This window comes from Suillus discolor (assembly GCF_016758755.1).
Source record: "Suillus discolor strain FC423 chromosome Unknown F5147scaffold_25, whole genome shotgun sequence".
Classification (NCBI taxonomy): Eukaryota; Fungi; Basidiomycota; class Agaricomycetes; order Boletales; family Suillaceae; genus Suillus; species Suillus discolor.
Window position 1 is genome coordinate 232,541 of NW_024541272.1, and position 19,581 is coordinate 252,121.

General features: G+C 48.1%; 8 protein-coding genes across 8 annotated transcripts; 4 read left to right on the forward strand and 4 right to left on the reverse strand.

The window, feature by feature from the left end:
- Window positions 1-249: 249 nt before the first annotated feature.
- F5147DRAFT_693510 (uncharacterized protein) lies at window positions 250-1,128 on the forward strand (the record flags this gene model as incomplete). Its single annotated transcript, XM_041437250.1, has 3 exons — window positions 250-469; window positions 526-747; window positions 804-1,128. Coding segments are annotated over 3 exons (636 nt in total), but the record flags the coding sequence as incomplete, so codon positions are not given.
- Window positions 1,129-4,530: 3,402 nt separating this feature from the next.
- Window positions 4,531-6,997, forward strand: F5147DRAFT_693521 (uncharacterized protein). Its single transcript, XM_041437251.1, has 13 exons — window positions 4,531-4,878; window positions 4,935-4,965; window positions 5,015-5,074; window positions 5,140-5,391; window positions 5,449-5,475; window positions 5,524-5,616; window positions 5,672-5,762; window positions 5,812-5,938; window positions 5,989-6,190; window positions 6,240-6,418; window positions 6,480-6,613; window positions 6,663-6,701; window positions 6,728-6,997. Exons 1-13 carry the CDS (start codon window positions 4,715-4,717, stop codon window positions 6,898-6,900), a joined length of 1,572 nt encoding a protein of 523 aa, XP_041293204.1. The 5' UTR covers window positions 4,531-4,714; the 3' UTR covers window positions 6,901-6,997.
- A 736-nt stretch (window positions 6,998-7,733) lies between these two features.
- On the reverse strand, window positions 7,734-8,239 carry F5147DRAFT_773294 (RmlC-like cupin domain-containing protein; the record flags this gene model as incomplete). Its single annotated transcript, XM_041441446.1, has 3 exons — window positions 7,734-7,763; window positions 7,815-7,942; window positions 7,978-8,239. 3 exons carry the CDS (start codon window positions 8,237-8,239, stop codon window positions 7,734-7,736), a joined length of 420 nt encoding a protein of 139 aa, XP_041293205.1.
- A 362-nt stretch (window positions 8,240-8,601) lies between these two features.
- F5147DRAFT_532977 (uncharacterized protein) lies at window positions 8,602-9,058 on the reverse strand (the record flags this gene model as incomplete). Its single annotated transcript, XM_041430110.1, has 3 exons — window positions 8,602-8,637; window positions 8,697-8,822; window positions 8,882-9,058. Coding segments are annotated over 3 exons (339 nt in total), but the record flags the coding sequence as incomplete, so codon positions are not given.
- Window positions 9,059-9,885: 827 nt separating this feature from the next.
- F5147DRAFT_635517 (uncharacterized protein) lies at window positions 9,886-10,475 on the forward strand (the record flags this gene model as incomplete). Its single annotated transcript, XM_041432891.1, has 2 exons — window positions 9,886-10,058; window positions 10,168-10,475. 2 exons carry the CDS (start codon window positions 9,886-9,888, stop codon window positions 10,352-10,354), a joined length of 360 nt encoding a protein of 119 aa, XP_041293207.1. The 3' UTR covers window positions 10,355-10,475.
- Window positions 10,476-13,357: 2,882 nt separating this feature from the next.
- On the reverse strand, window positions 13,358-14,798 carry F5147DRAFT_773297 (uncharacterized protein; the record flags this gene model as incomplete). Its single annotated transcript, XM_041441447.1, has 4 exons — window positions 13,358-14,016; window positions 14,064-14,388; window positions 14,444-14,586; window positions 14,642-14,798. The coding sequence occupies 4 exons, from the start codon at window positions 14,796-14,798 to the stop codon at window positions 13,358-13,360; spliced, it is 1,284 nt and encodes a 427-aa protein (XP_041293208.1).
- Window positions 14,799-15,142: 344 nt separating this feature from the next.
- Window positions 15,143-16,401, forward strand: F5147DRAFT_160379 (uncharacterized protein). The gene is made up of 5 exons (XM_041428340.1): window positions 15,143-15,727; window positions 15,775-15,951; window positions 16,011-16,131; window positions 16,184-16,213; window positions 16,266-16,401. Exons 1-5 carry the CDS (start codon window positions 15,486-15,488, stop codon window positions 16,341-16,343), a joined length of 648 nt encoding a protein of 215 aa, XP_041293209.1. The 5' UTR covers window positions 15,143-15,485; the 3' UTR covers window positions 16,344-16,401.
- An 879-nt stretch (window positions 16,402-17,280) lies between these two features.
- Window positions 17,281-19,047, reverse strand: F5147DRAFT_576244 (uncharacterized protein; the record flags this gene model as incomplete). Its single annotated transcript, XM_041431307.1, has 9 exons — window positions 17,281-17,679; window positions 17,735-17,864; window positions 17,913-18,037; window positions 18,103-18,150; window positions 18,205-18,271; window positions 18,331-18,566; window positions 18,622-18,704; window positions 18,764-18,878; window positions 18,934-19,047. 9 exons carry the CDS (start codon window positions 19,045-19,047, stop codon window positions 17,281-17,283), a joined length of 1,317 nt encoding a protein of 438 aa, XP_041293210.1.
- Between the last annotated feature and the right edge of the window lie 534 nt (window positions 19,048-19,581).

Consider the following 19,581-nt stretch of genomic DNA (forward strand, 5'->3'; position numbering starts at 1 on the left):
GTAGGTGTGTCACAGATTCAATTTGTGCTGCGGTGTGGTTTGCGTTGAATGAGTCGAGATCTGAGAGTGTCGCAGAAATGCGGATGTCAGAACTTGCCCAGTGGAACGTCGGGCACTTGATATTTGATATTTGCCTAAATATGTAGCGCTAACACGCAGCCAGGCCTGCTTGTTGAGAATGTTGTAAATCTAACCCGTCAATATATACAGTAGACAGTATTCTTTCAAGGGCCAGCACCCATCGCTACCAGCGCACAACCCATCACACGCCACGCCACCTGCGCCTATGTTGATGCCCGCCACCTCACTGCATCCCCTCTCACTCGCTTGCTGTTCTTGCCGGCTGGCTTTTGCTGGCTCGCTTGCCATGTCTCACTCGCCCACTGTCTCTCACCCTCTGTCTCTCGCCCGTTGTCTCTCACCCCGCTGGACGCGACCCAATCTTTCAATACAATGAGAGTTTTTGGAGGTACGTTTTATTTGAGTTGTGATGACGCGATGTTGAACGATCACCTTGCACTACAGGCTTTGCGCATCGCGCGATTGAGGACATCATTTGGAAGAACTACCATCATTTTCGTCCTCTCACCTTTGGGTTTGACGCTTGTGCTTCAGGGCTATCGCAAACAATCCTGAAGTCTTCCCCGAACCACACAGGTTTAATCCTCAGCGTTGGATTGACGATGCAGGTTGCGCGCGATAATCTCCGGTTGATCTCCAGTTTTTCACTTTTGGCTTTGGCCGTCGGTGAGTAGTATTGTTCATCTCTTGACCATTTCTTACGCCTTACTTGAAAATGTCAGAGTGTGTCCTCATGAATTGGTCAGTCTTCATCAATACGGCTCTCATCATGTGGGCTTTCCACTTTTCGGAGAATCCTGCGGCCATCAGCATCACAATTTTTTCTGAAGCGCCGGCCACGTCAGCATCTTCAGCAGCTACAGAGGCAGAGGGGTATGGAGTCATCATTAGAGTAGCTACTCAATGTGTAAACTAGTATTTCAATGTTTTGTTTTTCGCGCTTGCCACTGAAAATTTTCGGGTTCGGTTCGAGTTCGGACCAGAAAAAAACCGAACCGGACCACAGAGAACCGTTCTCTGTGGTCCGGTTCGGGGTTCGAAGATTTTGCAGAACCGGACCATGGTCCGGTTCTCGGTTCTCGTCCAGGGCCCTCTGAACCGGACCGAACCGGACCACGGCAGCACTAGTGGTGGTGCCGGCGTCGAGGAACGTGTGAATGGTGGTGGTGGTTGCTGGCTGAGGGCGTCCATTGACGTGCTTAGTGGCGTTAGAACGGGTGCTGGAAGAATTGGCATGGGGGGTGCAGCGAGTGCTGCCGAACGCGAGGATGCTGGTGGTGGCGTGTTAGCAGGTGAGTGCTTGGTGGTGGTGCCGGTTGTAGCGTGCACGTGGGAAGTATCGCGTTTATGGAAGGCACGGGTATAGCTGGGGTACGGGTAAGAGCGCGGGTCTTAGAATCCCAACCCGTACCTGTACCCCAGTAGTACCCGTACCTGTGACCCATGCGGGTTACCCATACCCGTGCAGATCCCTAACTGTATGAACTGGATCCCATAACATCTCCGAGTCTGAATCTACCATCAACTCGTATTGGAACCTTGTGGTTCATGGTATGTGATAACTCGAGCCTTGACAAGTTGAGGATCTAACAGTGAATCTAAACGGAAACGAGACTTCAAGAAAGAAGATGTTGATTCCAGCATTTACAAATCAGCTTGAGCCGCCTTAAGCTGGCCTCGAGCCAGTTCAAGCCGATTTTTGGCTTACGGTTGGTTCGTGGCACTTCGTGCGGCTAACGAGCCGGACCAAACTATACATAAATGGCCTGGCTCACTAGGATAGCCAAAATGCTGACAAACTGCTGAACACCAGACCGGAGCGGGCCGAAGCCGAACTGCGGTTGTACTACTATGGATGGTACATGTCCCTACAGTGTTGTACTTGCTACTCTAAGTCTCTATTACTAACTCGTTTGTCGACACGTTCTGTTCTTTCAATTCTCGTTGCAACATCGATTGGATGACAAAGCATCCATATATGGTCTAATTGACGTTACTATCACGCTGTCACGGTAGGGGGGGGGGGGGCGTATCCGAAGCTTTGGCAGGTGTATGTCATAAACTTCTCGATCGCACACCTCTTGTACCAGTTGGTCCAAAGCTGTTCACTAATTATGGGGGTCAGAGAAACCTTGATAACAAAGCACGAGATTGCATACCCAAACCAGAGTAAAGATTTGAAGGCAGTTCAGGCTCTTCTTATTCCCCAGCAGTCGGCTTTGTGTAGATCAGCAGGAGAATTACATCTGGTTGGAACGTCTAAAATGGTGAAACCCCCTCTGTTTAGAATATGATTACATGCTTCTGGCTACACACCTGATATACGTCCCAGAGGATGCCATGATCATACCCGCAGCTGCTGGAATCGTCCTCATTGAGCAGCTTATCAGCTTCTCCTGTGACGGGCAGAGTGTGCGGATGCGACCTAATGCCAGACGGGCCCCACTCGACCATAGTTATCACATCCGATGTCTCGTATAGGGTTGCGCAACTTGTGTAGATGATGTCGAGGGTAGCAGAGTACACTGTAGAGCTGGGAGGAGTGATTGTAAAAAATTTCGAACATTTTCAAAAACACTAGACATTTGCCAAGTCATGGAGCAGCAACCGCATGGTGTCAAGAGCTCGTCGTCACACATGAACCAAGTGCGAGATAGACAAACCTGATACGCTTAGATCACACTAGCAAACAGGGTGACAGAAGAGGTAAGCTATGCGGGCAATAGGAGGAGCATGGCTTACGTCCTCTACATCATCAACGCGTCATCGATGCGTCATCTGGACAACTCGGATGACATCGGGTCGAGAAATAACACGGGTAAAAATGGACGCAGTTTGAGTCAGGAAAGAGGCCGACTTGCGAAGTATGGTTTCAGACCTGAAGGCCTGACGGTCGAGTCGCGGCGTGACCATTCGCGACCGAAGCCGCGATAAATAGGGTCCATTTAGGGCTGCTACTACAATTGATTCATACCTGTATAAAATTTGGACGTCAAATATCCCGAAAATGTTATGTTTGTATCGACTAGACACTCACTGGGGGTGTCGGTGGTTTCTTTGGGCCCTTATAGCATTATAAGTCATATGACCGCAGCAGACACGGCAGGACACATAGGGAATGTAACCTAAGGCAGCAGACACTGTAACTTGAACTCACGTTGCCAAGCGGGAATGAAACAAGTCAGTTAGTCCAATTTAACCCCATACCCTGGCTTATCTCAACCACAGTAGCACTGTGAGAAATACACCAGGGATCATGTTCAAAAGGAATCGAACATGTCATAGATCACGAAAGCAATGTACCGTCTCCAGGCGCGAAGCGGCGGACGAATCAGCCAATATATGGCAGGGATACATGCCGTATCCTTACAGCACCAGTCAGAGTGACACAGATGCGGCTACATGTGCACACTACACTGAGTTCAGCATATTTGCTACAGTGATTGACCTTAAACCAGGAATGAAAAGTTGTGGTCATACTCTTGCTGCTTGCATGATTTGATGAATTGGTTTGCTTACCGAGGCTCTGTGGATGCTGTCACGTCGTTGAAAAGTAGGGACTATAATACTTCTAATTGGCGTGTCTACGGGAGCCTATCCTGTGCATGGCCAGTGCAGCGCTGGTCCCTTCACGTGTTACAGACTATAAGTAGCCGGGTTTGTGCTGACATATGACTCCGCACTTCTCGGAGTTTTGAGAATCATGATGGATAAATTCACTGGTCAGGGAATGTGGTTAGCGATCTATGTATGGAGGTAAACACGTACTAGCTCGATCGATCAGATAGATAGAATGGATTTATACTGGAAGGTACCCTGTGGGTTGACGTTGATGTGACAGATATAACACTGGGGAAAAAACGAGATTATGGACCGGTGGGTCATTATGTAATAGGTTCTGGGGTTTGAAAATTTGATTTTGAACACGTGCTTTGATTAGTTACTAGTCGGTTCAGTCCAACCTATTCAATTGGATTGCGTGTTGAACTCTTTTTTACAGATCTGGTCGTACATATGATGATGGTGTCCAATTTTGGCTACCTCGCCGACGGGTCGTGCGAACGCTAGTAGCTCCTGAACGTTGAACTCCTGAAGCTTTGAAGCTTTGAAGAACGACCATTTAAATATTCACATGTGATCTCTGGTGCAGTTACTACAGTCCCACTGGCATATTCGTATTCAGCAAGACCTGAAGTCTAAGCAATATGGCGATATCCAGAAGATGGGCTCAGTGAATTGTGATTTCTTGACGGGCTGGTGGCATGTCCGTGGGGTGAGGAGGTAGAACCGTATAAACGTTGTATGATCAAGCAATTGGCAGTTTTTATGTCATAGTGGATGCGCGTGCGATGGTCGACGTCCTGTTGATTTTGTATGATATTGTAACTTTCCTCAAAACAATTGCTAAGTGCTTTTAGGTCGGCTGCAATATAAGTAACTTTGTATTTACTTCTATTTATATTACATTGCTCACGAGGTTGGGCCGTTAGACTGGGGCGTTGGGCATTTACTCCCCTATTAAATGCCCTGGATGCCTCGTGTCGACCAGTTTAAATCTGGCTTCCACCTTGGTCTAAACTACGGTCCTTCATACCACACGTCAACTATTTGAAGCCTTCGAAGTTTTTGAAACATGTCGAAACCGACAGCAGCACAGCTCAAGGATGAAGGCAACGACTTCTTTAGGAAGCAAGACTACGTTGGGGCATTAGCAAAATACACCGAGGCTATTGCTCTGGATGACAATAATGCCATTCTATATGCGAACCGTGCTGCTTGCCAGTATGGATTGAATAGGTGAGGTCACAGTTATAGAGCTGCAGTAAAAACAGCTGACCGTAATTTTCAAATAGATACCTAGACGCTGTTGATGATGCAAAGATGGTACTGATGCCAGCATCGTATACGTGGAGAAAACATTAATGCGTCTTAGGCCACGCAGATTGATCCAGGCTATGCCAAAGCGTGGTCGCGACTAGCAGCATCTCAAGACGTAAGTCCTTGCGCGCGCGCCGCTCCCCTCTTGCATAATTTGACATCGTGCATAGGCCCTCGCAGACTTCGAGGAAAAGTGCTGAAGCGTGGCAGAAGGCACTGGATGCACTCCCAAAAACCTACCTCAGTCCCGCAGAGCAGCGGCAGAAAGATCAGTATAGTGCCGGTCTGAATGCAGCCCAAACCCGTGGCAAGACCCCAAAGAACCGATGTTTGCTCGTGTCAACCTCGATGATGGCAATCTCCCTTGGAAAATTGCGACAGAGATGCTTCCTGAACTCCGGGAAAGCGGGTCTCGAAAATTTTTCTAGTAGTGTGAGCTTCATTTATAATGTTGTATACTACCGCTAAACAGTGGTACCTTTTATGTAGGCTTGGCTGATCTCATATGCATACAAGGTATGTTTGCGCCTTTCTATGTAATAAGGTCCTATTGACATGTACTAGGAATTCACGAAAGGGGTGGAATCTATTAATCAATTGAAATCCATCCCTCACTCTCAAGCTCCAGGAGGCCTTTCCTATCACGGAAATCTGATGGTAAATTCAAGTTGTTTTCTTCGGCTTGCAATGTCATGGTACTTAACATGTATAGGGCTTGACGTATTTGACCAATGGTTTGATGCGTGACGAGCGCGTGTTCCATATAAATCACCCCGACTGGATTACCAAGTACAATAACCAAGGCAATCTTATTCTAGCATCGCGTGAGGAATCACACTGACCGAGCTTCAGTCACATTCGAGGCTACGACTCACCAAGCCTACTCCGGCGGGGTCGAAACTATTAAGGAACTGATACAGAAACGCCTGAAGGAAAAAGGATGGAATGATGTACGGCCTGCTTTGTCGGTGACAGTTCGGTGCGTCGTATGAGCTTGGTATCGTAATATCTATTGATCGTCCAGTGCAGTAAATGGATAATGAAAGGCATGCTGGAGAGCCATCTGGGAGGCAGACCTGACACCGGTGTTCATTTTTTGAAACGAGCTGTTGACTTGCTTGAATGGGGACGAATTGTTTGGAAGAATGTTCACAAAGATGATCGTGGAGTGATTTTCCAGGATAATTTTTTGCGAGGCGTGCGTAGCATGCACCTCACGATGTCTATGAACGTGCGTTGCGAGTCATGTTTCTTTTGGTACCTGCTTAATCGCATGACAGGCTTACAGCAGCGACCCTAGCTTGAACTCCAAGTTTCATCTTGAACAACTGAAGGAAGAAGCTGAAGACCTTCTCAAAGAGATTGACATCATGATAGCATCAAATAACCTTAGTAAGGAGGAACTTGACCCTGGCATGGTATTGTCTTTTTGTGTCTATCCTGCTGCAATTGCTCATAAGTATGTCTTTGTCTGTTTCCCTGCGCTTCTGTCCCTTTCTCATGGTTGCCTTGCTTTTCAGGACGATAGGATTCTATCATGCACAGAAAGCTCGGTACAGCAATGGTGTTCCTGCGTGTATTAGCCTTATGAATGGGGTAAACGCATACTTGCAGGCAGCTAATACATACCCCGTGGATGACGAATTTCATGCATGTAAGTGACCAACACAGACTCGCACGCGTGGTTTACCACTACTTCCCAGTTTACTTGAGCTGCGCTATGGATTGTATGCGAAATGCCGGTGTCTTATTGGCGACTTCAACACAGCTGCCGTTGCTTTACGGGCAGCCGTGCCCAAGATGATGAAGATATGGGCGTTCTCTATTCTGCAGCGAGGCGGGCGAGACGAGAAAATACAAGCACACTTGCGCCGCGCAGATGAGATGATGAAGCTTGTCGCTGAAGGAAAGTTGACACTGGAAGATCCTGTGCCTTTCTGATCATTGGGATTGATGCATTCTTGTACATACTACTCGTGTAATTGTATGCTCTTGTGCTTTACATGGCCATCTATATAAGTATCTTTCACTGAAGATACGGGGACCCTTTTGCAGATGCGCCACCCGTGGCGGGGGGATAATGATGCTCAGGCCGTTACTAGAGCAGTTGTAGGATGCAGGGCTTGTAGAGTTCTCATTCAGTAAAATACTGTAGACGCACCCAAAAATCGAGAGATAACTCAAGTAAGTGTCTTGGTCCAGAACAGTAGAGACAGAAGAAAGACATACCTAATTCAACCACTCCGAAGCCTAACATCTCGAGATTGACGTCCACGCGTGGATGAGATCGGAGCCTCATGATACGTCGAGCGGCCAATTGACCCGCCGAGTTCCTGATGATACTTGGAAGACAGCCGGATTACATATAATCCATTGGACTATTTGTTCGTGATAGAACATAAGAGCATAGAGTGGTCACGTTGAGTCTAAGGTCGGTTCGATTTTCCGCGACACTTGAATATTTAGAAGTCCGATCGAAGCGTACCTGTGATGTCACACTCAAACACATTCCCTTGTTTGAAACAGGTACTCGGGTACGACTACGAACGAAGAACGACCATTCATCGGCATTCGGGTGCCAGTGGAGCTCCCGCAGGCCATGAGGTTCTACAGTCACATGCACGGCGGCGATGGTTATCGAGACAGGGAAGTTTGAGGTATCAGCAATACGGACTGTACTGCCTGGTGTCTCGAACGGGAGTTAGACGAGAAGGCAGTGCGTGAAACGATGCTCAGACTTCGGAACGTCAGACAGAAAGCCAGGCGGGGATGTATCAGGCGTGACCCCCGAAAAATATACTTTTCTGTTGACAGTATATATATTTTTTCTTTTTGCAATGACGAGGAGAACTGACGCTATCGTCAGGTTCATCACCTTTCTGTGAAAGCTTGTCGAAGACGCTGGGATCAAGGCCATAGTTCTTGGCCATCACCTCCTTGGGCATATGAGCCAGCCAGTTTGAAAGGAGGAAGGTCTTGTCCTCTGAGAAGTTTCCGTTAGCATGAACTCGCACCCACCCTTGCTGACACCTTGAATAGAATGAGGTTGACCTTTTGGTGCGTACCAGATATTTCTCTTGGTCAGATTAGCCTCATGAGCACCTCCGTCATCAAGAATTGTGCACCTGCAGCCGCCCAGTAAGGGCATGTACACCCATTCCATTTCACGATGCCTATGAAGCTCTCGGACGGCTTCCTCGTCGAAACGCATATCTACTCCCGCGAGCTCGGTAGAGGTCGGGTAATTTGCGGACTGTAGTCTGACGTGCCCATCTGTCATCTTCAATATGCACATGCCAGTCTGCGAATGACCATTTGAGCGAAGGGAGAGTACTATGGTCCGTTGAAGGAGGGTGGATGAGATTAGGAGCTTGCTTTTCATGCTCAGGGTTTCGAGGCCCGATGATATTGGAACCGCGATCACCGCGACGGGGCTCGGGAGGATAGTCAACTACGCGCAGCTATCTGTGACAACTTGTGCTGGTCACTTTTGTTCAGCCTCTCAGAATTTGTATGTGCGCAGAGATGGGGATGGTGCCATGCGATGGCATTTGTATACTAAGTAAGTTAAAGTTACCGCATGCGCCAATGCACATTCATGACTAGATAATAGCTTCTCCTACTATCTTAGGCCTTACTATGATCTTCTGGGTTTGTGAACGGGTCTTCTTCATCATCCTGGTTAACATAGATGAGTTCCACGAGGAGTTGGAGTAGTGGAATGTTCGAATCCGTACCTGTTCCTGCTCTTTCTTCTTCAAAATCCCTGTACGCCGCTGACGCCCATGTTCGACTAGTTCTGGGTTCTTCGTGATCTTTCCCTTGACCTCCTCTTGCAAGCCGCCGAGCTTTTCTCCAAGACCCTATAACGCGACGCGACTCAACTTCGTTCAACTCTGAGATGTGGTAGATGTAAACTTACTACTCCCTGTCCGTACAAGGGACCGAGCCCGATAGCTCCCGCGTGTCTTTGCGGCGGAAGCTGACTGTCGGTAAGGGGTTCAGACGTTGGTTGAGTTGAGGCTTCGGTGGAAGACGCATTGGACGTTCTGGGTTGGGTGTCAGTGCCTATGGCAGACGGGTGGGCAGTAGACGAGGACATCGCACTTCTCGTAGTTATCAATTAATTTGAGTTGGGTGGGAGAGTAGAGTGTCACGGTTTGCCTGGACTTTATACCCTTCGAGTGGCTTTGCAGTGTCGATATTAAAATAATCGTGACGTCAATGGATACTAGTAGATGTCCGACGTCACTCTGCAGACCTGGTCGATGGTGGATACTATGTGGTGTAGCGACCATCGATTGGATCTGGAAATACATCAAGGTCGCCCCACCCCCCACTTGAGTTGTGCCTCCGTTGTGTTGCCCTCTCACACCCACTCCGCTAAAACTACTTGTTGATACAACTTGTCATCCAAGCTTTTAACGTCACTAGCACCTAGTATGGTGGCATCATGTTCGATCACTTCGATTGCGCTTGGTGGTTGTAAAGCAGTTGAGCAGGGCGTTTCAGAGTGATGATACAGATAATGAGGGGTAGGTGTAGATTAATTAATTATGATCAGTTTATGCAGACCGTTTCGTCACTACCTTTGATGGAATCGGAGGAGAAAATAGGAATAACAACATCGATTTTGACCAAGTCGCACACGTACGCAGGAGGTTAGATGTACTACGATTAGGTCTGGGAATATATTATGACCACTCTAGCTCAATCGAAGCCCGGGAAGATGTTGCTAATTGTCATAGGTGCTTCGGGCTGCCCTAGGGCATCGCGTCTTAACAGCTTGAATTCAGGAGTGATGAGTGCTCCACTACCCTTCCGAAGTCCAAATGTTGATAAGAATAGCGCGTAACGTCACAACATAATAATAACTTGCTTCGGGCGCTCAAAGAGTTCACACACTGTTCACTATCTTCCTCCATCATGGATGCTTCAGAGATAAGACAGAGAGTCAAGCGCTTCCGAATCCTCATTATCGGAAGAGCGAATGCAGGAAAAACCACCATCCTGCAGAGGGTTTGTAATACACGCGAGAACCCAGAAATATATGATAGCGCCGGTGAAAAGGTGCGAAACATGATATCAGTCTACTACTAGTAGGACTGATTGACCGATGGACTTTGGAAATTAGATCGATCCCGCCGTGTTAATGGCATCTAGAGAGGTAGAGCATGTTCTTTCATGTTGGTGACATCACTTGACCAGTTTTCAGCGCGGACTGCATGATATCGAAAATGAATTGGTCTTTCAAAGTAACCCTGAATTTGTCTTCCATGATTCACGCGGGTTTGAGGCTGGAGGACAGTTCGAGTTTGACAAAGTGAAGGCTTTTATCACAAGTCGTTCTAACAAGAGACTCAGTTTGGATGGTCGAATCCATGTGATATGGTAATCGGTCGATTTTTAGTGTGGGCTATCTCACATCTTTGGCAAAGGTACTGCATTCCGATGGATGAGGATGCCAGGTCTTTCACGGAAGCGGAAGTCAAGTTTTTTACTCAGTGCGACACTGGAAATAGTAATCTTTCATATCTACCATTCGTGTGTCATCGACTCATTCACGATTCTCAGTTGCAGTAATAGTGTTGTTCACTAAGTTCGACGCTCTCTACGACGATGAATTCGCAGAGCTAATAAGTAAGGGAGTATCGAGAAAAGATGCTGAAGCGCTGGCCCCGCAGCATGCCAAAGAAGCATTCGAGAATGGGCCACAACTAAAGCTTTTGTACAACCGCAAGGGCAACCAACGTCCTCCGGGATGTCACATATGCCTGGCAGGTAAGTCCACTAATTCTCGAGCTGCTAATAAGCAATTCATTGCTTATCTTTGCTCTCCGACATTTAGATATGGACAAGCACGACGCAGACTGCGGGATACTTATCGAATGCACGGCCGAAACTCTGGATGATGATACGCTCAAACGGATGTTTATCTCAACTCAGCGGACCAACTTGGAGCTGTGCATGAGATTTGCAGTTGAAATGTGACTCCTCAAACCTCACTTATCTGCGGCGAGAAATAACTCACTATATATTGAGAATACTTGCACAGCATCTTGACTTCTCCGAGACAATCTCATCCCGCATATCTGGGAAATCAAACCGCCAGATTTTGGACCAGTTGGGTGGATGTTTTCCATGGACTTTAGTGAGAATGTAGGAAATTTTTGAAAACTCCTCATTTATATTTGATGCTTACATTTAGACAGTATTAACCGTCTGAACATCTCTGTCAGCATACTGACCTAAGGATTGCTGTTCCCTTGACAGGACGTGAGTGTGTCGATCATCTGTTGAGCTCGAGCCTCGCTGATCCCTTGACAGGGTGTGAGTGTGTTGATCATCTGTTGAGCTTGAGCCTCGCTGATCCCTTGACGGGGTGTGAGTGTGTTGATCCTGCGTCGAGCTCGAGCCTCGCTGACCGAAGACGTCGCTGATCCCTTGACAGGATGTGAGTGTGTTGATCCTGTGTCGAGCTCGAGCCTCGCTGACCAAAGACGTCGCTGACCCCTTGACAGCCGGTGAGTGTCTTGATTCTGTGTCGAGCCCGAGTACTGATAATCACAGTATGCAAGTAGATTTATCCTGGACTGTTTCTCCCTTTTGATCACGATTCGTCAGCATTACCGCCCCGAAGAAGATCAGATGTGGTCCACGTTACGACTCGGATTTTCGGCATGTCCCATTGCTCACAGCTCATGCACACAATTCTCACCTGAAAGGTTTACTAGCCCTCTGGGTCGTCAACATTGGAGAATATTTTGCAGCTTGGTTCTGGTGAGATTCTATACCACATCGCAATGAATCTGCTGATTATTGACCATAAGCTGCTGTCATTATTTTCGAAAATGCATTCTATCTTCGGAGCCAGCAACGTGATGGACTTGGGCAGGAGTCTGTTCACCCTGTTCGTGTTGCTCTTCAGCAGTACATCGCGTCTCCCAACGCAGCTGCAGTCAGGGAAGCTCTGAGCTCTGCCGTTCGCACATATGAAGCGGGCTTCTCTCACTTGATACCAGGATCGGCCAAACGCTTTCAGAAGAAGGCGGAGTTAATCGACACAATTATTGAAGTTGTTTTACAGCATCGCTTGCGTAGGTGATATCTGATGCAGTTGTCATACGTCCCGCTGATATATTCGTGTTCAGCAAGACCTGAAGTCTGAAGTCTAAGCAATATGACGATATCTGGAAGATCGGGCTCAGTAAATTGCTGTTTCTTAACTGGCTGATGGCATGTCCGTGGAGGTGGTTAAGGAGGTGGAGCTGTACGAAAGTCGTATGATCAAGCAGTTGGCGGTGTTATGTCATGGTGGACGCGCGCGCGATGGACTACGTCCTACTCATTTCGGACGATGTTGTAATTTTCCTCAAAGAAAACAAATGTGTATTTCCATTCGATTGCTTTCGCGTTGTCTGAATCGGCGGTGGCGTGGTGCACAACGATGCGATGGGTGGGCTTTCGCATTGAACGTCCCTGGTATAATGTTATGGTTATAAATTGACATGGATGAACAGCAACATTGCTACAAAATGTATCAAAGGTACCTTCTCAGCGCGAACTAGCGTGTTGTCGGTAGACCAACCCCGACACTGACAGAAAAGTCAGCACACGAATAGCGATCAAGTCAAAAGCGGACACTTACCATCTCGAATCATGATACCGAGCGGTTACAAAAGGACATGATGGTTCAAACTTCAAACTGCGTAGATTTCACTAGGGGAGTGAGTTTGCATTTGGAGCGTCAACTGCTGAGCAGGACATCATATGATATCTCCATCGCTGTCATCGAAGGATATGATCTTTTTCAACCAAGACCAGAAGCATGCCATTAATTTTACTGAGTGGTGACCAGGGCGTCGCGGTGGTAAATGACAAGAACTCATCGATGAATTTCCCCTGATGTACTAGTAGTCCGTCGGCTCAAGTCAAGCTCCTGAGCACGCTCATATGTTGGTCGAAGATCAGTCCTAGAGGCATTAGGACGCATTGAAGTAGGAGGACAGCAGTTCAGGATGAATTACCACCGCGACACGTTCTTTTTGGGCCATTGATGGATCGGAGCCTGCAACTGCATGGTGACAAGACGATAGACGCGATCCTCACTGGAACGGTGAACTTATAGACGGCACCAACTAGATAGATTTATGTATTTCATATTTGATCAAAGCCCCTTGAGAGAACTGTTCATGACATTTTTAGATTGGTAATTGGATGTATTCAATGACTAACGCTGATGAGAATGTGAGGATTATATACTGTGTGGTGATGCTGTCAATGCTAAGTGGAACCGCCAGTCACTATAAAGCTATTATCGTAAAACGTGAAGTGGATAACAGGAGGCAAAACAGATTAAGCTGCTTGACCAGCAGCCGTCGTACCAGTCGACGCGGCCTTAACAAGTACCAGCAACAGGTATCAAGTCCGCATCCACATCACAGACCTCATGGGTGCCAGTGAATGCACCCATATGGCCAACAGCAAGATTCCTAGCACCGATGGGCACAATGCCAGCATCATGAGCCAGACCAACATTACGAGTCGCTTTGAAGCCATTGGAGGTGCCCTTAACTGCGCCAGAGGCAGGAGAAACTTCCTTGGCGCCCTGGACGCCTGCGGGACCTGCGTAACCGCCGGGAGTGAGACGCTCAGTCGCACGAAGGACTGGGTGGATGACGCCAGTGCCATGCTGAATATCACCAATAATATCACGAGTCTTCAAACCACCGACTGGAGCGATAGCGCTGCTTGCACTGTGCTTTGGTACGGTAACCTCGCGACGAGAAGACTTGAAACTTTCCGTGCTTTCAGTTGAAGCACTAGAGCCAGGAGTAGCAGCTCCGCTTTGTTGCTCAGAGCCAGCGGTGAAACGTTCGGACTCGGGAATGCATGTATCCGAAGCAGAACTGACGACGAACCCCTTTGCGCAGTCTTTCACAATGCAACGCCCGTTACCACAAGAAACAGTGTCAGGGATGACGCCCTTGATATCCGTGCAGTTCACGCCAGTGACGGGTGCGTGTCCGAAAGGACATGCCTCAACACATCCACCACCTGTTGATATGAGAGTCTAGTGACGTAACGGCGAGGAGACAACTTACAAGTCGTAGGATCGGTTGTAACATCGACGCACTTCCAAGGTTGACCAGTGCTAGTACCAGGGACCCCACACATGGTGCGGCCAGCGGCACAACGGGGCTCATTGTCACGACGGGACGGAGGTGCTTTGCTGGGGCACACCGTAAAAGGACCGCACTTTCCATCACACTCCATGAAGTTGTCAGGGCATTTACAAGAAGTGGGCCTCTCGGAAGGGAAGGCTAGGTACCCATCAGCGCATTTAAAATCACACGGATTGGAATCCGTGCAAAGAGGACGAGCGTGATCAGGGTAAGAGCAGTGCGAGGCTGTCGGAAGGTCTGTGATCTATTACAAGACAAATTCAGCGAATGCAACTGAGAATATACAGAAAATATTTTACCATGTCCGAGATCAAGGACACCACCTTAGATTCGTCACAAAGAAGTTCGACAGCTTTCTGTGCGACGGCGTTTGATTCCACGAATTCGGCAACATCTGAGAGGCAAAGGCAAGCTTCGATGTGGCCTGCAACAGTGGGTTTGCCTGATTCAAACGATGGTCGGCTCTCGAGTCTCAGAGCAAAAGAAAACTAGCATACCATAGTCATCGAAGACATCGTTGAGAACCAGGTCAGAGTTGAGAGAGCCACAGACACCATCTGGCATAAGGGTGCGCCTGTAATGACGCGGTAGCTTAGAGAGAGCGAATGTAGTTGATATAAAGAGGATGGGGACAGCAAATGATGATAATCTCATGATGGTAAAGAACGACTTGGAAAAGAATGTGAGATAGGTGAGAGAAGTGAGAGGGAAGGGCTGAAGGAGAAAGGACGACGAAAGGTCCGTTATATATGCTAGGGCTAGCCATTATAGTATTAAATACACTCGCTTATGAGGCTCTTCACAAAATTCACCACAAAAGTTATAACATACCTGGTGACGTCACGCGTGGTGGCGTAGAACTGTTCACAAACAGTCAACGCGTTGCGATTGGGTGAAGAGCTTGAGCTCGAGACCGTGAATGCCATTTTGCAAGGCAAGCGTAACCAGATTCAAGTTGAATCGAGAGGCAACTGAGGACGCAGAAATATAAGATTTCCGAATCGGAGCTAATTATAATTACCAATTCAATAACGGAGTATAAGTATGCTATATTAGCCTCCGGCCGCACGGTGAAAAGAAAACACAAACTCTGTTCACCGGTTGTCCAGTGCAGCTCGAGCCTGTTGTTCGTCGTGGTGAAATCGGAATTACTCGGGCTGATCAATCAATGACGCAGTCCCGGTTGCCCGTATCGTTCCGCACTCAACTCCAAGTCTCCACGCCAGGACGGCTCCCCCCGATCGGGCGCCAGTTACCAAATATAAGTACTGCAGACTGTTTGACTGGTTTACAGACGAAAGGCAACAAGAGCAAGCTTCAAAACCTCACACTGATACAACAATGAAGATCCTCACCCAGGAAGAAATCGACGGCCACACCAACGCTACCATCCGCGGTGTAATAGAAGGCGCACTTCTAAGCGCAGGCGTCGCTATCTCCGGTTCACTACTACTTAACCGTCGATGGGCATCCTACCGGGCACTCCCTCTACCTTTAAAGGTCATGGGTACTGTCCTGTTGATCGCGCCTTGCATATCCATCCAGGCAGAACGACGTGGTCTAGAATTCGATCGTGCACACTGGTGAGTCCCAATTCCTGAACCGAATATCGCCCTCTAACGCCACACAGGACTGGCGCAGGTAAAATGGAACTGGATAGAGAAGCAGCAGTGGAAGAAGCACGATGGGGGGCTCTGACAACGAAAGAAAAAATCGGTGACTGGGCAACACGACACCAGTATAGCATCATTCTTGGAAGTTGGGCTCTATCAGTGGCAGTTGCTGGCACCATTATCTCTAGAGATAGGTTCGTGGCTTCCCTTACATCGACGGTTCTTCCTCGTCTCTGATTACAGACATGTGCAGACATCAGACGATACCCCAAAAGGTCGTTCAAGTGCGTATGTGGGCACAGGGCTTGACTATTGGCGTCTTGATTGGTGCTGGTATCCTTACGCACAATCAGCGCCAAGCCGCCCTCCAGCGCGTGAGTTCCAAGGTTCATGTATCTATATGGCGTGTATACTAATTCGTTCCAGCGGCCGGTTGACCACTCATGGCAAGCCTTGGTTCGTGTAATTACCTTGTCACCGACCCACAATACTCATCACCCTTATACAGCTTGCAGAGCAAGCAAGAGAGAAGGAGGAGCAAACAAGGGCGCATCTAAACGCTCCAAGTGCCTCCTACCCTCTATAGAGTGCTCGCACTTGTTACCCACCCATAGACGGATACATTCATCTCATGATTATATATTACCCTGCAACCAAGGTTTCTGGAGTCAGTGCACAATTACTTCATTTTTCGTTCTGGGTCGATGGTTCTAAGTTGGAAATACCTGCTCAGCCGACGCTTGACTTCATGCTTCAAAGTTTGAACTCTATATTCTGTATGTGGTACAGAGAGTGACAGCAGCTTCTTCTTGTGGGTTTGCTAGTTCGAATATTCCATGACGCTATCTCACATTGAATTATGACTGTGGACAATTGCAGGCCCAGATTTAATCCAGAGCGTTGGTGCGTGTATGTTCTTCGCTTGAGATTTGGCATCCACAGGCGCTGGTGTGTCTGTTCTTTTCTTGAAATTACACAAACCCTTATTGCGAACGACGTTGTCGTGCTCCTGCTGAGGGAACATCGCAACTATGAAATATGGCTTCAGCACAAAGCGAACTTTCTGAACGCCTCTTTGTGGCACAATGTGGCTTATGTGCTCGTCGTGTGCTGGCGAAATACATGTTGCCCATCGTGGTGAGTGTGGTCTCTCGCGTCGACCGGAGTTCAACATATTACCCTATCTGATGGATTGAACTATAACGTGCACATATACTTGTTCTCCCGCTGTCCATGCAAGAGAACGGTCGCATCGGTAAATAACCGACGGGTTGTAGTATTCTAGACAAATCAGAGTTTTTGTCCAAATCCCGTGACAGTAGCAATACATAGCATTAATATTGACATGAAAACAACGAAACGATCCTTAGACTCGAGCTTGGGGTCTGAGGACCGAGTCGTCGTATGGGTAAATAGCGTCCAAGGTATAAGTGTCATTATTCCGTTCGTCCTCTCGTAAAAGCACACCTCCAACAGAATATCCACTTCCAGATATAGCGACTCACACTTCCCCACCGCACTCTCTATTCAGGATGCTGGCACCTCCGGGTACAATATAGCCGCCCCCATTTCGTCCACCAATCCTCCACCGCTTCCCGAGCGTCAAAAGCGAATAGGTCGATATACTCTTCCCATGTGTCACGCAAAAACTCTTCTTCTGCGTCGTCCCAGTCAAGCAACGCACGCGCTCTCGCATCTCGTAAACCGTCATCGCGAGCTTGCTGTTCAGGACCGAAGGGCAAGCATACGAAATCTCGTTTCCGTAGTTCCGAAGCTTGCGTTGCGGCGCAACGTGGCTGCCGCAGCTCTTCGTAAGCGGAAAGGAGAACGGAGGTATGTGATTTAGCAGCTGGGAGAGAGAAGAGAGTCGATAGTGTCATGGCATCCTCTATCGACATTGCAGCGTTATGTGACCCGTTGGGCTGTAGAACCAGGATCATTGGGTGATGTATATGATGAGGAAGGAAACGTACATACCATCAATGGGTGGGCGGCCTCACCAACTAGCACTACTCTTCCACTTTCATGAACCCAGTTATCAAAGGGTTCGTAGATAGTATGGCTAGTTGGAGTCATGGTCTGCGCAAATCGTACTAGCTTTTGTATTCTGTTCACCAACATCAGCAATGTCGAGGGAAATGAACTACAAACATACTTAGGTTCAAAGCGGTCCAGCTTCAAAAACTTCTCATCCAAAGGTTGTGACCGTGCCCATGAGTCTTGTGTTGGTTTTCCATTCGTAGGAACATGCATGACTATGGCATATTCTTGTTTGAATGACTTGGGATCAACCTTTTGGAAAGTTAGGTAGTGTTCTATCGGGCATTCGTGACCAGGGTACACACGGTGAGTAGCCCATGCATCGCGCAATCATCGCCCAGCCATAGTGACCACTAATTAAGCGTTAATATCATATAAAGATGCGATCACCACCTTCATTTTCATACCTCTGGTGAGACCGTTAATTGAAAAAGATCCTTGTGTGGGCGCATCAGGTCTGCGGGCACGGTGATGCTACGAGCGGTAAACCGCATTAGCCGTAAAAACAAATGATCGGTAAAAGGAGTACTTACTTCACCGATACGCGCTTATCCATAACGCCTTTGATTCCTTCAGGACCAACCACCACAGGACGAACGACGCTCCTGTAACCATCCGCACCAATAATCACGTCCGCAGACAATTTAGCACCCTTGCGCGTGATCACCACGCCCTTCCACGGATCGACCGAAACGACTTCCGTGTTATACCGGAATTGAACGCCGGCATTCTTGGCAAACTCGACGAACATCGCGTGCAATGCTCCATGCTATTACATACTCATCAAAGATCCGGAAATGTCGCATATAATGAACGCGGCGGACCTGCATATATAGAAAATCCGCCGCCAATGCCTTCATAAGCTTCTCGTGCAGTACGAGAGGGCCGAGTTCTTCCCCGGATTTCCCTGCAAGGAAACTTTATGAATACAGACGGAAAGCGGAGATCTTTTTGGGCATTATTTACCATCCCTGAATGTAAACCTGTTAGCTTTTATTGAAACCCTGGCGATTGCAGGACCGAGTCCCCAATGATTCAGCAGGCGCGTCATATTTGGTGGACACCGTATTCCGCCGTGACTCTAGATTGGGTCTAAAATTCATACCGCCCAGGACTGGATGAAATTGATTACATACATTACATCTCCCGTCGCCCCGCTCCACAACCAATACTTGATGGCCCACTTCTTGTAGAGCATATGCGCAAGCGACGCCTGCGATGCTCCCTCCAACGACTACAAAGCGCAGCATCTGCGAAGTCCTTCTGGGGATGTTCTGCGGTTCTCCCGGCATGATGAATGTCGAGTCCTGCGATGATGAAAAGTGTGGGTACGAGTCGCAGGTAGCAAATGGTTATGGTTATGTAGCCCGGTGAAGGGAACTTAAGTTGACAGCAGCGATTCCACCACGCGGAGACCGGTGGAGTTGTGGGTGAAAGTGGACTTTGTCGTGCTCAGTAGGTGAAAAAAAAGCAGTCCTCACTCGAAGAAGGGAAGCGAGCCCATTAATATATGGTTCGCTACATGCACCACAAAAGAAGATTCTCCGGATTCATGATTTTGCTGGTATAAATCCGTGCATTCGTTATCAGTTTTTCATCATCGCACGTAGGTCGGTCGGTCGGTCTACTCGAAACCGGCCGTCCCACGATGACACTGATTCTTGTTTACTCACTGGGAGAAGAGAATTGGGTTGGTTGTGTGGATCTATGTAGCCATTCTGTGACTTGGTAGACCAAGGAATTTACAAGTCAGTACTAATGGGTTATCATGCATGCATATGATA